The sequence below is a fragment of the Cyprinodon tularosa genome, unplaced genomic scaffold (assembly GCF_016077235.1).
Source record: "Cyprinodon tularosa strain WSP-4 unplaced genomic scaffold, ASM1607723v1 ctg48, whole genome shotgun sequence".
Taxonomy (NCBI): Eukaryota; Metazoa; Chordata; class Actinopteri; order Cyprinodontiformes; family Cyprinodontidae; genus Cyprinodon; species Cyprinodon tularosa.
The window spans coordinates 1,207,231-1,218,459 of record NW_024039207.1 but is presented as its reverse complement, the minus strand read 5'-3'; the positions used below and the strand labels follow the sequence as shown (position 1 = coordinate 1,218,459).

Here is an 11,229-nt window from a genome sequence, read left to right as displayed (position 1 = left end):
TTAAAAGACCCGCCCACTCCCCGTAAAAAAAAAAAAAAAAGTGCACATGCACAACCCTGTACCCGCTTCCGAGAGGGAACGCCTATCATATGCATGCAAGAGCCCTTCTGTCCTGGTGCACGCTCTGTTTAGAACAGGGGTCACCAACCTTTTTATGGCTGAGGGCGACTTCATGGCTACCGAGTCATAGGAAGGGCTCACCTACAGTAAATCTCATCCATAAAAACTAATTTTTATTCTTATTTTATTCTTTTATTCATTTCTAATTTTCTTTTTAATATTGTCATTTTGAAACCACTGACATATGATGAAATAGTTAACATGATGAAATAATACATAAATGATTAAAAAGAAGAGCAACAGAATAAAAAAAAATTAAACTTAACCCACTGAGTGAGTTCTTTTGTTTTCAGAAGACGAAGAGGGCACCCCATGTGGTCCTTGAAGGCCCCTTGGTGCCTGAGGGCACCGCGTTGGTGACCCCTACTTTAGAAGTTGCTGTTTGCATCACTTATACAAGCTTACTGTGCAAAAGAAGATTTGCCATTTTTCTACTATGTCACACTCACCCCATGTAAGTGAAAATTTGTTATGAGCACATAAGACGGCCTTACGTAAATCTATAATATATCATCAGAATGATTGACAATTAGGAGGACCAATTATTTAGATGGTTTACCTGGAAAAAGAACATCCTCCTTTATACTTTTAATGTGACATCCAGATCAATTAAAGAACAATTGTTGGAGAGCTGCTGGGGATAGATTTCTGGAGTTTGATTTGAGCTTGACTGGCGCCCTGACCTAAAACCCAGAGCAGTGACTGAGATAATTATCCTGTTATTATTTGATGTAACAATACAAACATCCCCAAATTTTTTTAATGGTGAAAAATGTAGGAAAAAATATCTAATGCACCACTTTGCTTTGATCCATCATAAAATAATAAAATACTATGAAGTATATATATAAAAAAGTCTACCAAGCACTACCAATAAAATGCATTTAATTAATGAAAAAGAAATAAATCCTTCTGTGTTGCGTTTCCATTAACTTTTGCTTTTTTTGACATGAAGCAGCTATTTGCGCTTTTAAAGGTCTTGCTTTTTGATAACTTTTTCACAGTTTAATAAAGTGCTTTACCAGAAAAAATTAAAGTTACATTTACTTTCATTTCTAACTGATGAAGAGAAAAGGGAATATGAGCCGTTTACGGAACGTTATTGAGCGTCCGAGTTGTAAACCTCACTGCCGCTGATGCAAAAACTGATCAATATTTCCAATTCTCTGCATCTGATTGGAAAGAAGCCTCTAATACTGACTCATTGTCCAAATACAGCAGCGTAGCAATCGCTCCTCATTGTGATGACACAGTAGCACATTAGAGCATCTCCCTGACTGTCTGTTTGACAGGATGAGCAGCAGTTGTTTGATCTTAACACCTAAGTACAAGCAGGCATCACGCATGAACTGCGTCTTTCCACCTTTCAAATGAACAAACGCTCGGCTCGTTTACTTGCCCGTCGAAGAAGGGCCCTGTGTCTAATGGGTTGAGAGTAATGAGATGACTGGTCTGGGGGGTAAAACAGGTCCACCTGAGGATTTGGGACGTCCTCTTGCAGTATATAAACCTGGAAGATAAGAGCAGGTGGTTATACAGAGACGCCCAGGAGAGGAACTATCAGCACCGTTTGGAAGGGAAAAATAGAAGGTGAGTTTAAACTTCTTGCCTTTATATGGGTTTACCTTCAGCTGACAAGTTTTCCACATTCATGCCTTGTTCTATGTCGCAGCTTATGACCATGAGAAACATCCACTTCTTGGCCGGCCTCCTCCTGGTCCTGGGCTTTGCGCAGCTCAGCTGGCAGGTTCCTCTACTCGGCATGGAGGACAGCTTAAGGTAAAACCCTGTAGGTGTAGCACAGTCAGATCAACTCTAACTCTAACAAGCCTGTGACATACAAGAGGAAAAAATATATATATAAAACCTGAGCAAAAGTTTAAGCTCTCATCGTCAGACTTAAATGGCTCAACAGTTATAACATGAAATTGGACTAAAATTGATACCAGTGTATTTAGTAAGCATTTAGTAAGTGGTTAAAAAAGTCTTATCAGTTGTTTTGTGATGATAAAGATTAAAAAAAAAACATGTTACATTATAAGATCATACAGCTTTTAGTTTTACAAAACAACTCTACGAAAACCAGCCTAAACTGAACCAGAGTGCAATACAGAATAAAGAGTAATAGAATAGAACATAATAGAAAACACTTTATTGTCCCACAATGAGGAAATTCTGGTGTGTACAGCAGCAAAAAGATTATAGAAAAACAAATGGTCAAACAAATATGGACCTTAGAAAAGTGCACAAGAATAACATAATAGTGAAGAGTTAAAAAAAATAAAAAGAAATACTGTACTGTAAAGTGTTTTAACAATATAAATATTCCGCACCTGGAGAATAAATGTTCTGCTCAAGGAATATCTATTTGGAAAAGAATTTGAGGTCTATCTAAAAAAAGCCCAACGTAAAAATTCATAACAGCGGTTTATGCTGCCACTGTTTGATGAGGTATAATTTTTGATTAAATTCTTCTATTGCATTTAAAAACTTTTTCCGTTTGTTAGTGTTTCTCACAGGAGGATTAACAGAGGTGCACACCCTCCTATCTCCATGTCCTATGTGCATAATTAAGAGCTCCTACATAAATAAGTGCCCAATGCATTAAAAAATGATCAAATGCCATATTGCATCATTTATTTAATCTAAAAAGTAGATATTAAGATGAATATAGAGTAGATATAAATGTGGGGATTATTGGGGGATTAGCAACATTAGGCATAACTGAGCAGAATACAAACTTTATCAATTCTCTTTAAGCATGTATTTTTGTGCGGTTACACAATGGGTTTTATATCCAGCTACAAGAGGGAGTTATTTTAAACTGAATGTTTCAACTTAATTTCAAAAATCCTGAGCTATCCCTTTATGGTTTACTGTAACCAGTTGAAAAACAAACGATTTCTGTCTCTAAATTCTGAGTCTGAGAAATGACCAAAAGGTGACATGATGCCTTCCATCTGCTGCAGCTTTGAGGAAGACACATTAGACAGCGAGCCCAGGGAGCTGTCGAACATGAAGAGACACTCTGAGGGAACGTTTTCAAACGACTACAGCAAATACCTGGAGGACAGGAAGGCCCAGGACTTTGTTCGATGGCTAATGAGTGAAAAAAGAAGCGGGTTGGTGGCAGAACATTTAAGAAGTCAAACCCTTTTGTAATGTAAAACTTTATGAGTTTCAGGTTTTTCTCCTTCTCTTTTTTTTACCAGCAGTGCTGAAAAACGTCATGCAGACGGAACCTTCACCAGCGATGTGAGCTCCTACCTCAAGGACCAAGCTATCAAAGACTTTGTGTCCAAGCTCAAGTCTGGAGAAATCAGAAGAGAGTAGGCCAATCCCTTCTTCCTCCTCCTCCTCCATGCAGCTTCAAAGTCTCCGAAAAACCACCTGCCTGTCCGCTTCCTCCGTGATTCCATCAAGGGAACCAGACTGATCTTGAGCCAATCATCTGCTTTGTGTTTCCCTTCCCCTTTTCCTTTCCTCTCATTGTTGTGATCAAATAAATCACATGAACCTTTCCACTGTGTTGATTCGATGTATCTCTATTTGCTAGCAATGGGATGAACCACAAAACACACGAGAGAAGCAAATATAAAAACGCTTACATCAATGTAGGCTATAGCAACATCTGTTGGCTTGTAGGTCTAAAAGGGTCGCTGACCCTTGATGGGCACTGTTTACATTGTGTCCTTTTGTACATAGATCGCAAATGGACACGCTGGCTAAGACGTTCAGCAGGAGGCATGTAGATGGAAGCTTCACCAGCGATGTGAACAAGGTGCTGGACGCCATGGCTGCCAAAGAATACTTACTCTGGGTCATGACCTCTAAACCTACAGGGGAGAGGTAACACAGTCATAACAGCTGATTGCACAAATGCTCTGGTTTGCTTTTCTCAGATTACTTTGATTGTTTTTGTTTTTTGCAGCAACAAAAGGCAAGGCGACCAATGAGAGTCTCCTCAAAGGCCCACTAAAGCCATACTCAGGAGGAAGCCATTATGCTTTGCATGTTGTAATGTCAATTTTTTTTTACTTCACTTTGAATGTATTGCAAAGATACAAAGAAACGCTATTCTTCCACAGATTGAAGGTGCACAAGGAAAGAAAATGAAATTCAGGGCATGAAATTTTCTACAAATGAAACTTATTTTCTATATTTCTAAGCTGCAAACAGGAACACCAGGTGTTCTGTCTCAGGTAGTCGTATGGAAAGCACTTGATTGTCACATCAAAAGAATATTTTACTCTGCTAAATAAACCTCGTCATTTATTTCAACTTTGTGTCCTTTGTTTGGGTTTATATACAGCAGTTCCTAAAAGTGCACAATCTGCTAAGATTTTAGGGCATTATAAGGCGAAATGAAGGGAATATTATTTCGTATTTTTACAACTTGACTATATAGAACCTGACTTGTATCATTTAAAAAGCAACTAAAATATTGATTTAATCCCAGCATTTTTAGAATTTAACATTGTAGTCATTATCTTTTTTTTTTTCTTTTTTATAATGTTACCATTTTTTGCTTTGCAAAGGTTGCATGCCAGTGGCATGCATAGACTTTTTGAAGGGCAGGGGCAGAAAAAAAAGGGCCTCCCAAGAGGGCACTGCATCAAGCGACTTGGCTCCCAACGGGGCATTCGGCAAGTGCTTTGACTTCCAACAGGACACTTGAGGGCAGTTTAAAACAAATTTGGCTTACAAGAGGGCATTTTAGCAAGTGTTTTGGCTTCTTAGAGAGCAGTTTAGCAAGCCTTTAGCCCCCAAGAAGGCAGTTTAGCCTATGATTTGGCTCCTGAGAGGGCACTTGAGTGTGGATGTTTCCCAAGTGGACACTTAAGTACATGCTTTGGCTACCACTTTAGTGTTAGCTGTTGCTATCACTAAAGTAGGTTTAAAGGTATTGAGTCAGGTGGGAAAAATAAAAAATGCAACTGTTACAAACCTGCGCTTAAAGAAAACAAACAAATTAAATTATCACTGGATTGTAATTGGGTTTTATTTAAGGCAGAGGCGTAGCCAGAGCATTTTTACAAGGGTGGCCAGGCAATAACCAATGTACACTTAGGTGGCCGAAAGCAGATAGGCACCAAAACCTCTCTGTCAATCAACAATGTTCCAACAGGAAAATTAATTAGCAAAATATCCATATTTTCTAAATAAAGACAAACTGTATTTTCCCACAGTCTTTGCTAACAAATAGACGAATATATTCATAAATCCGTGCTTTCTAGATAAAAGGTATAGTGGGTAAAATTCTTTCAGGTTTGAGTTTTGGGCTAACATCTATTCAATTACCTACTTTTATCAGTAATCATTCTGCAAAGTATCTGCATCTGATTGGCTAAGGGTGGCCATGGTCACCCCTGGCCCCCCATCTAGCTCCGCCCCTGATTTAGGGACAGCAGAACAGCACAGCCTGAATAAGAATGGATGCTATATTTTTCCAGATTTCTAACCGAATACAGTTTATATTCCACTTCAAAATCGTCAGATTGTTTTTGTGTCACAATATCTAAATAAAATACACAGACTAAAAATCAGAAACACATTTTTACCCTAGTGTTAAAAAAGGCAGCTGCTATACAGGACTGGTGTAATTGTAAAGGTCTAAAAAAAAAAAAAAAACATTCCCTTAGTTGAAAAATATGACATATAAAAAAAAAAGTCCCAAACAATTGTAGCTGTTTTATAGTTTTATTTATCATCTCTTTCACACACACTCTCATTCTCATGAAACTAATTACAACTGCACAACAGTTCTAAACTGATAGGGTGACTTAAATTGTTAAACACAAAGTGCCTGTCTAATAAGACCAAATTTAAGGCAAAATATCACCCAGAACTGGTCAAAAATATTTAAATACTGATTTAATTCTGACCCATGATTGATTCCTCTTATCAGCAAAGAACTATCAATTAGACAGTGGGGGGGAGATAAACGACAAAAGTTTGAAATCAACACGTCTCATATTAGTAATATATTAGTAACATTTTACATGAATAAAATATACTATGTATTATACATTGTTAAGACTCTTTACCATTTACATTTTGCCCTTACCAGAAGAAAAGAATAGGATTATTGCATCTCTAGAAGAAACCATGATCCTGCAGTGAAATAATTTCACCATCATGCAGGATTTGTTTATTATATCTTTTTTTTTAAACAATTAGATTCGGATGCTAACACACACAAGGTGGATTTCAGAGGAGACCACATGTCCATAGATGACACTTACTGACATTGTGACAGAGTATGTGGCTGGAAAACATTGAGCTACATGTACAATCACCCAAAAGTTAAGCAAGTTTCTCTCCGCTTTAAGCAAAAGGTAGTTAATATTAGCTTAGGTTACAAGTTACTGAACTATGCTGCCATGCAAGCTGGAAAATACTGTTTTCAATGAAGCTGCCCCAGAAACGTACTGCGTTAGAAAATAAATAACCATTCACTTTCTTACTTTTCGAAGAGTAAATTGAAAAGACTGATATGGCTCTGGTGTTTATTAACTGAATGAGCGCAAATTTAGATTTCTGTTTGGAGCAAATTACATTTTACAAGCTTTCTGGAATGAAACAAAGAAGATATAAAGTGCTTGTCAGCTATATATTCTAGTTAATTAAAATTGAATTTCTTGCATGATTATATGCTAAAACTAGCAAGGACTGATTTTAAATTCAGTTCTGCAAAAATAGCATTTCAGCATTTTCTTTTATAATGAAACCCAAAGAATAATAATTAGGGCACCTAAGCTGTAATTGTTTTAGTTATTTTTAGATACTCGTCAGGTTTTACAATCTTTGTGCTATCGTCTTAACTAGCCTTCCACTTGCTTTAGCTTCAAGTTCCTTTTTTGCTATTTAGTACCTTTGTAGTTTAGGATATTTTATGCTCAATCTTTTCCTATTTAATATGGAGCAGTTTGGCCCTTATTTTGTTTTTTGCCAAACAAAGCAGAGAAAAGGGCCATTTGATTTCCTTACATTGGAAAAGTTCAAGGATTGATTTGGCTCTTTTATTAATGATGTTGATTCATATTTTGCACAAAAAACTCAATTTGAAGTCAAAACAAGAAGATATAAAGTGCTTATCAACTTTAGGTATTATTTCTAGAAGCTGGATAACCATTTTCCACATTTTCAGTCTTTGTGTTCAGCCAAGTAGAACCTCTCAGTAACTTTAGCTTTGGGTCTTTTAATGATATGAGAGGGGGTTACTGGTCATTCTTTCCCTTCGCAATTTCATACTTTTAGTTTGTAGTTGTAGTTTGGGACATGTTTCTTCTGCCTGACTGTTTTTCCTGTTGAGCTGGTTGACAGAATCTCTGCTTTTTGTATCTCTGCTTCTGTCTCCTTGAACCCCAGTCGGCCTCAGCAGATGGCCGCTCACACTGAGCCTGGTTCTGCTGGAGGTTTCTTCCTGTTAAAAGGGAGTTTTTCCTCTCCACTGTTGCTACAAGCATGGAGAGTGTGAGAGATTGCCTTCGAGTCCATGAGTCGATGCAATCAACTGGTTTTCCTTAGATAGAAAACTTTGAATCAATTTGACTGAATGATCTGGTGAACTGTAAAGTGACTTGAGATGACATGCGTTGTGATTTGGAGCTATATAAATAAATTGAAATGAATTGAACGTTGCTCGAAATTAGCAACCATTTCTAATCGTTGTGCTTAAAAAGCTAACCTCATGCTAGCTTTAGTATGTGTCTGTTACACTCCTTTGCCATTTCTTTTTTGTATGGGAGCATCCCATTACAATCTGAAGAAAATATCTGTGATCTGTTGTATACCGTTATAAATTATGCTTTTATGTCTTGGATTGTAAATATCTGTCAGCTCCATGTCTGATTTTAGGATAATAATTCATCAAGACAACTGACTAAACCGGGAATATTATTGAAATTAAAATAAACAAAAATGTATTGTACATTTTGTCTATAATCAAATTAATGTGTACATAGGAATTAAGGATTTCTTGGATTTTCAAACTACAAGAAGAAGTAATTCAACTGATTTACCATGGTTGAGGTTCATGGCTATGAAATGTTTTGGTTTTAAGATTTACAAATTAAATATCAACATGTTGGTACAAATTGAGGAAAGGCAAATTGACCCAGGGCCCATCTAAGGTATCAATCTTCTCAGTTCATTCTCAGTAAGATGGCTAAAATGGAAATTTCTCAGGAGGCCAAACCGAGGAAAAACGCTCGACTGAAGGAGAAACATTTATATGTGCAACATCAAAGGTGAATACAGTCACTGACACATAGACATTTAGATTTACATTATAGTATATATAAAATGTATACTTTCAGAAAGTTACGCAGCCAGCGCTCTAAGGTACCTCTGAGTTGGATCAGTTCTGGCCGACATCAAATCTGTTTTCTATCCTAAGGTGCGAAATTCTGCTGCAGCATTTAATGCTCCACATAAAATGCATTTGCACTTCCTGTGGCAGGTGTTTGAAGAGACAACTTGCAGTTGTTCTTGGAAAAATATAAAAACATACAAAATACGAAGAAAGGAGTTGTTAAAATCATTTAAAATCTGTCAGCAATTGGCCTGTTGACTAAGGTATTGTTGGAATCATAATTCTGGCTTCACACTTTTGCTGGTACAGTATCATCATCGTAACTTATGGTCCGCACCAAGCTAGGCCACCAGAAAGAAAGGTCAATTTTGACAAAATTCTGATACACATGCAGACCAGAAATTAGAATTAAACTGATTCAAAGCATCTCATTTAGAGCAGAAAACTTTTTTATCACCAGTACCATTGCAATATATATCAAATTATCTAAGTACCAGAGTTTGAAATGCATTTTAACATAAGAAAAGGACTTTTTAGGAGCACTGCATAAAAAGTTGCAGATCTGAGTGGATAAGTTAAGTCTCGCCAAACCCACAAAGCCTGCTTGATTATAAAAACTTAGTGAAATTGCAAAAATTGTTGTTTTTGTTTTTTTTGCACATTTGATTTCCTTAAACACCAGTCGGCCTCTGAGCCTGGTTCTGCTGGAGGTTTCTTCCTGTTAAAGGGGAGTTTTTCCTCTCCACTGTCACTACAAGCATGCTTACTGTTAGGGATTGCCTTTGAGTCGATGCAATCAGCAGGTTTTCCTTAGATAGGAAACTTTGAATCAATTTGACTGTATGATCTGGTTGAATTGTCTTTGTTAAGTGCCTTCAGATAACGTGTTGTGAATTGGTGCTATATAAATAAACTGAATTTAAGTGAATTTAATTAAAAGTGCTCTTTAATTTCTAATTCTATCCACATTGATTCTGATTATGTATTATTTCAAATGGTAAATCTAACTGATTTTTAAAGCAAGGTTTTATTGGATCTTATTTTATTATCAGGTCTAAAACTCATCTCTGTGTGAAACACTTAAAGGAACAATTTTTGTTTGTATTTACAAAAAAATAAATAAACAAAAATATAAAATTTCTCTGGTCTAGATGGGGCATCAGAGGGATGTTTGAATGTTACTTGTGGAGCAATGTCTAAGAGGCAGATTCTTGGATTGGGAAGATCCTCAGAAAGAGAAGACGGCTTCAAAAATCCATTAAACTCCACTGGATAGAGTTTAATTGTTGGACACCCTGCTTCAGCCAATGCTGTAAGATACAGAAATGATGCTGAAGCACCACTCCACATGCAACACTATGATGTACCCTCTGTAGATATGCTAGATCTTCACAAAGTGATCACTGACATATGCCTTACCGGTCTGCATGTGTACCAGAATATGTCCAAACTTGACTTTTCCTTCTGCCTGCTTTACTTGGTGTTTTTTCCCAGCAAGTTTCCTTATGCTGTTTATGTTTCCCAACAAACACGCCTTGCCTTTGAACAGCTTGCACACGGACTTACATGACTAAAAACACAGTGTAGCACAGTACATAGGTGGTTGAGTGTGGCACGGTATATTTGTTTTGCTTCTTTTTCTATTTTTTTTTTTGTATTTACTGATTGACAGCACAGTGGCGTCGCCAGTATGTGTCATTACAAACTCGTCTCCTTATCCAAGCTCTTGTCATGCCTCCTCTTCTTGTGTCGCTTTTCACCGCTTCTGGCACAACTTTTGGGAGGAAAACAAAAAGATAAAAACTTAAAGCAAATGTAATGTTAGGATGAAATTAGAGCTAATGGGGTAATTGTTAGGGACATGCAAACAAAACATGCAAATATATCTGAAGGATGTATGACTGAAGATTGGATTTGGGTATAATTTAAGGTGCAGAAATATTCAGTAACATTTTACAGACACCTACCAAATCATCCTACAGTCAGCTACTTCATAAAGTAAAGTACTTCATAACGGGAGAATGATAATATTAAGCAAGAGGCAAAAGGAAACAAGGTTTAAATGTTTTTTTTTACAAATAAGAATATGAAAATATGACCTTAATTTGTATTGGAATGAACTTTAAAAGTCACCTAATTAACAAACAGGGTCCCCTTTGGGAATTAGTCTGGATAAAAACAACAATTACAGCCAGAGCTATAATGGTAACAAAAGATGGTTCTACTACTGTAGTAATTATCAGTGGCCGAACATGTGTGGTAAAAAATAAAAAAAAGGGACCTGAATACATGACAAATTGCCAGATTCTTATTTGTTAAATTTAATCCTTTTCCTTCCACCTCATAAATATCACAATTAGTGTTACTCTAAGTTTGTTGTTACAACACAAAAAACTGTTTAAATGATATGAAGAGTTTTACAAATTGATTCAAAATGTCGTCTTAACATGCACACCCTGACAACATGAACTATTTAAAGATAATCAATTAATACTACAGTATTAACCAATACTGTGCCAGGGGTGTCAGAGTTCAGTCCTGCTGGTTTAAATTGTTAGATTTATTCTTTATACATCATGTGCGTTGTTATTCTGTTAGCCAGATTAGATAGAGTAGAAGGCCTTCCTTCACATTGCGGACGTCACTGTGAGTACGGAGGTCATCTAAATAGGACAGCCTTCTTGTCTTTTAAGATACACAGGATATGGGCACATCTTGGAGCCGGACTGATAGAGGAGATGTATCGGTAATCTTGGGCATAGAGGCAAGATGCATACAGGTCAGGGCATGGA

At 36.8% G+C, this 11,229-nt stretch overlaps 2 protein-coding genes across 4 annotated transcripts in view; one reads left to right on the top strand and one right to left on the bottom strand.

Annotated features, from left to right (window-relative positions):
* The first annotated feature begins 1,555 nt into the window (after positions 1 to 1,555).
* On the top strand, positions 1,556 to 4,401 carry LOC119794435 (glucagon-1-like). Its single transcript, XM_038302011.1, has 6 exons — positions 1,556 to 1,710; positions 1,793 to 1,899; positions 3,090 to 3,242; positions 3,333 to 3,449; positions 3,826 to 3,969; positions 4,052 to 4,401. The coding sequence occupies exons 2-6, from the start codon at positions 1,796 to 1,798 to the stop codon at positions 4,074 to 4,076; spliced, it is 543 nt and encodes a 180-aa protein (XP_038157939.1). The 5' UTR covers positions 1,556 to 1,710; positions 1,793 to 1,795; the 3' UTR covers positions 4,077 to 4,401.
* Positions 4,402 to 10,028: 5,627 nt separating this feature from the next.
* Positions 10,029 to 11,229, bottom strand: part of LOC119794434 (sodium-driven chloride bicarbonate exchanger-like) — a 59,061-nt gene continuing 57,860 nt past the window's right edge. Inside the window, exon 26 of one of the 3 annotated variants that reach the window (XM_038302008.1) lies at positions 10,029 to 10,211. In XM_038302008.1, coding sequence (XP_038157936.1) covers positions 10,136 to 10,211 — 76 coding nt within the window. In that variant the 3' untranslated portion in view covers positions 10,029 to 10,135. The remainder of the gene's footprint in view (positions 10,212 to 11,229) is intronic. The other 2 variants (XM_038302010.1, XM_038302009.1) reach the window with 2 other exon arrangements.

Excerpts from the sequence above, each read along its gene's own strand:
- LOC119794435 (XM_038302011.1), top strand. The coding sequence starts at position 1,796 with ATGACCATGAGAAACATCCACTTCTTGGCCGGCCTCCTCCTGGTCCTG. Across the intron at positions 3,243-3,332 it reads ATGAGTGAAAAAAGAAGCGG|CAGTGCTGAAAAACGTCATG; the intron begins GTTGGTGGCAGA and ends TTTTTTTACCAG. Across the intron at positions 3,970-4,051 it reads TCTAAACCTACAGGGGAGAG|CAACAAAAGGCAAGGCGACC; the intron begins GTAACACAGTCA and ends TGTTTTTTGCAG.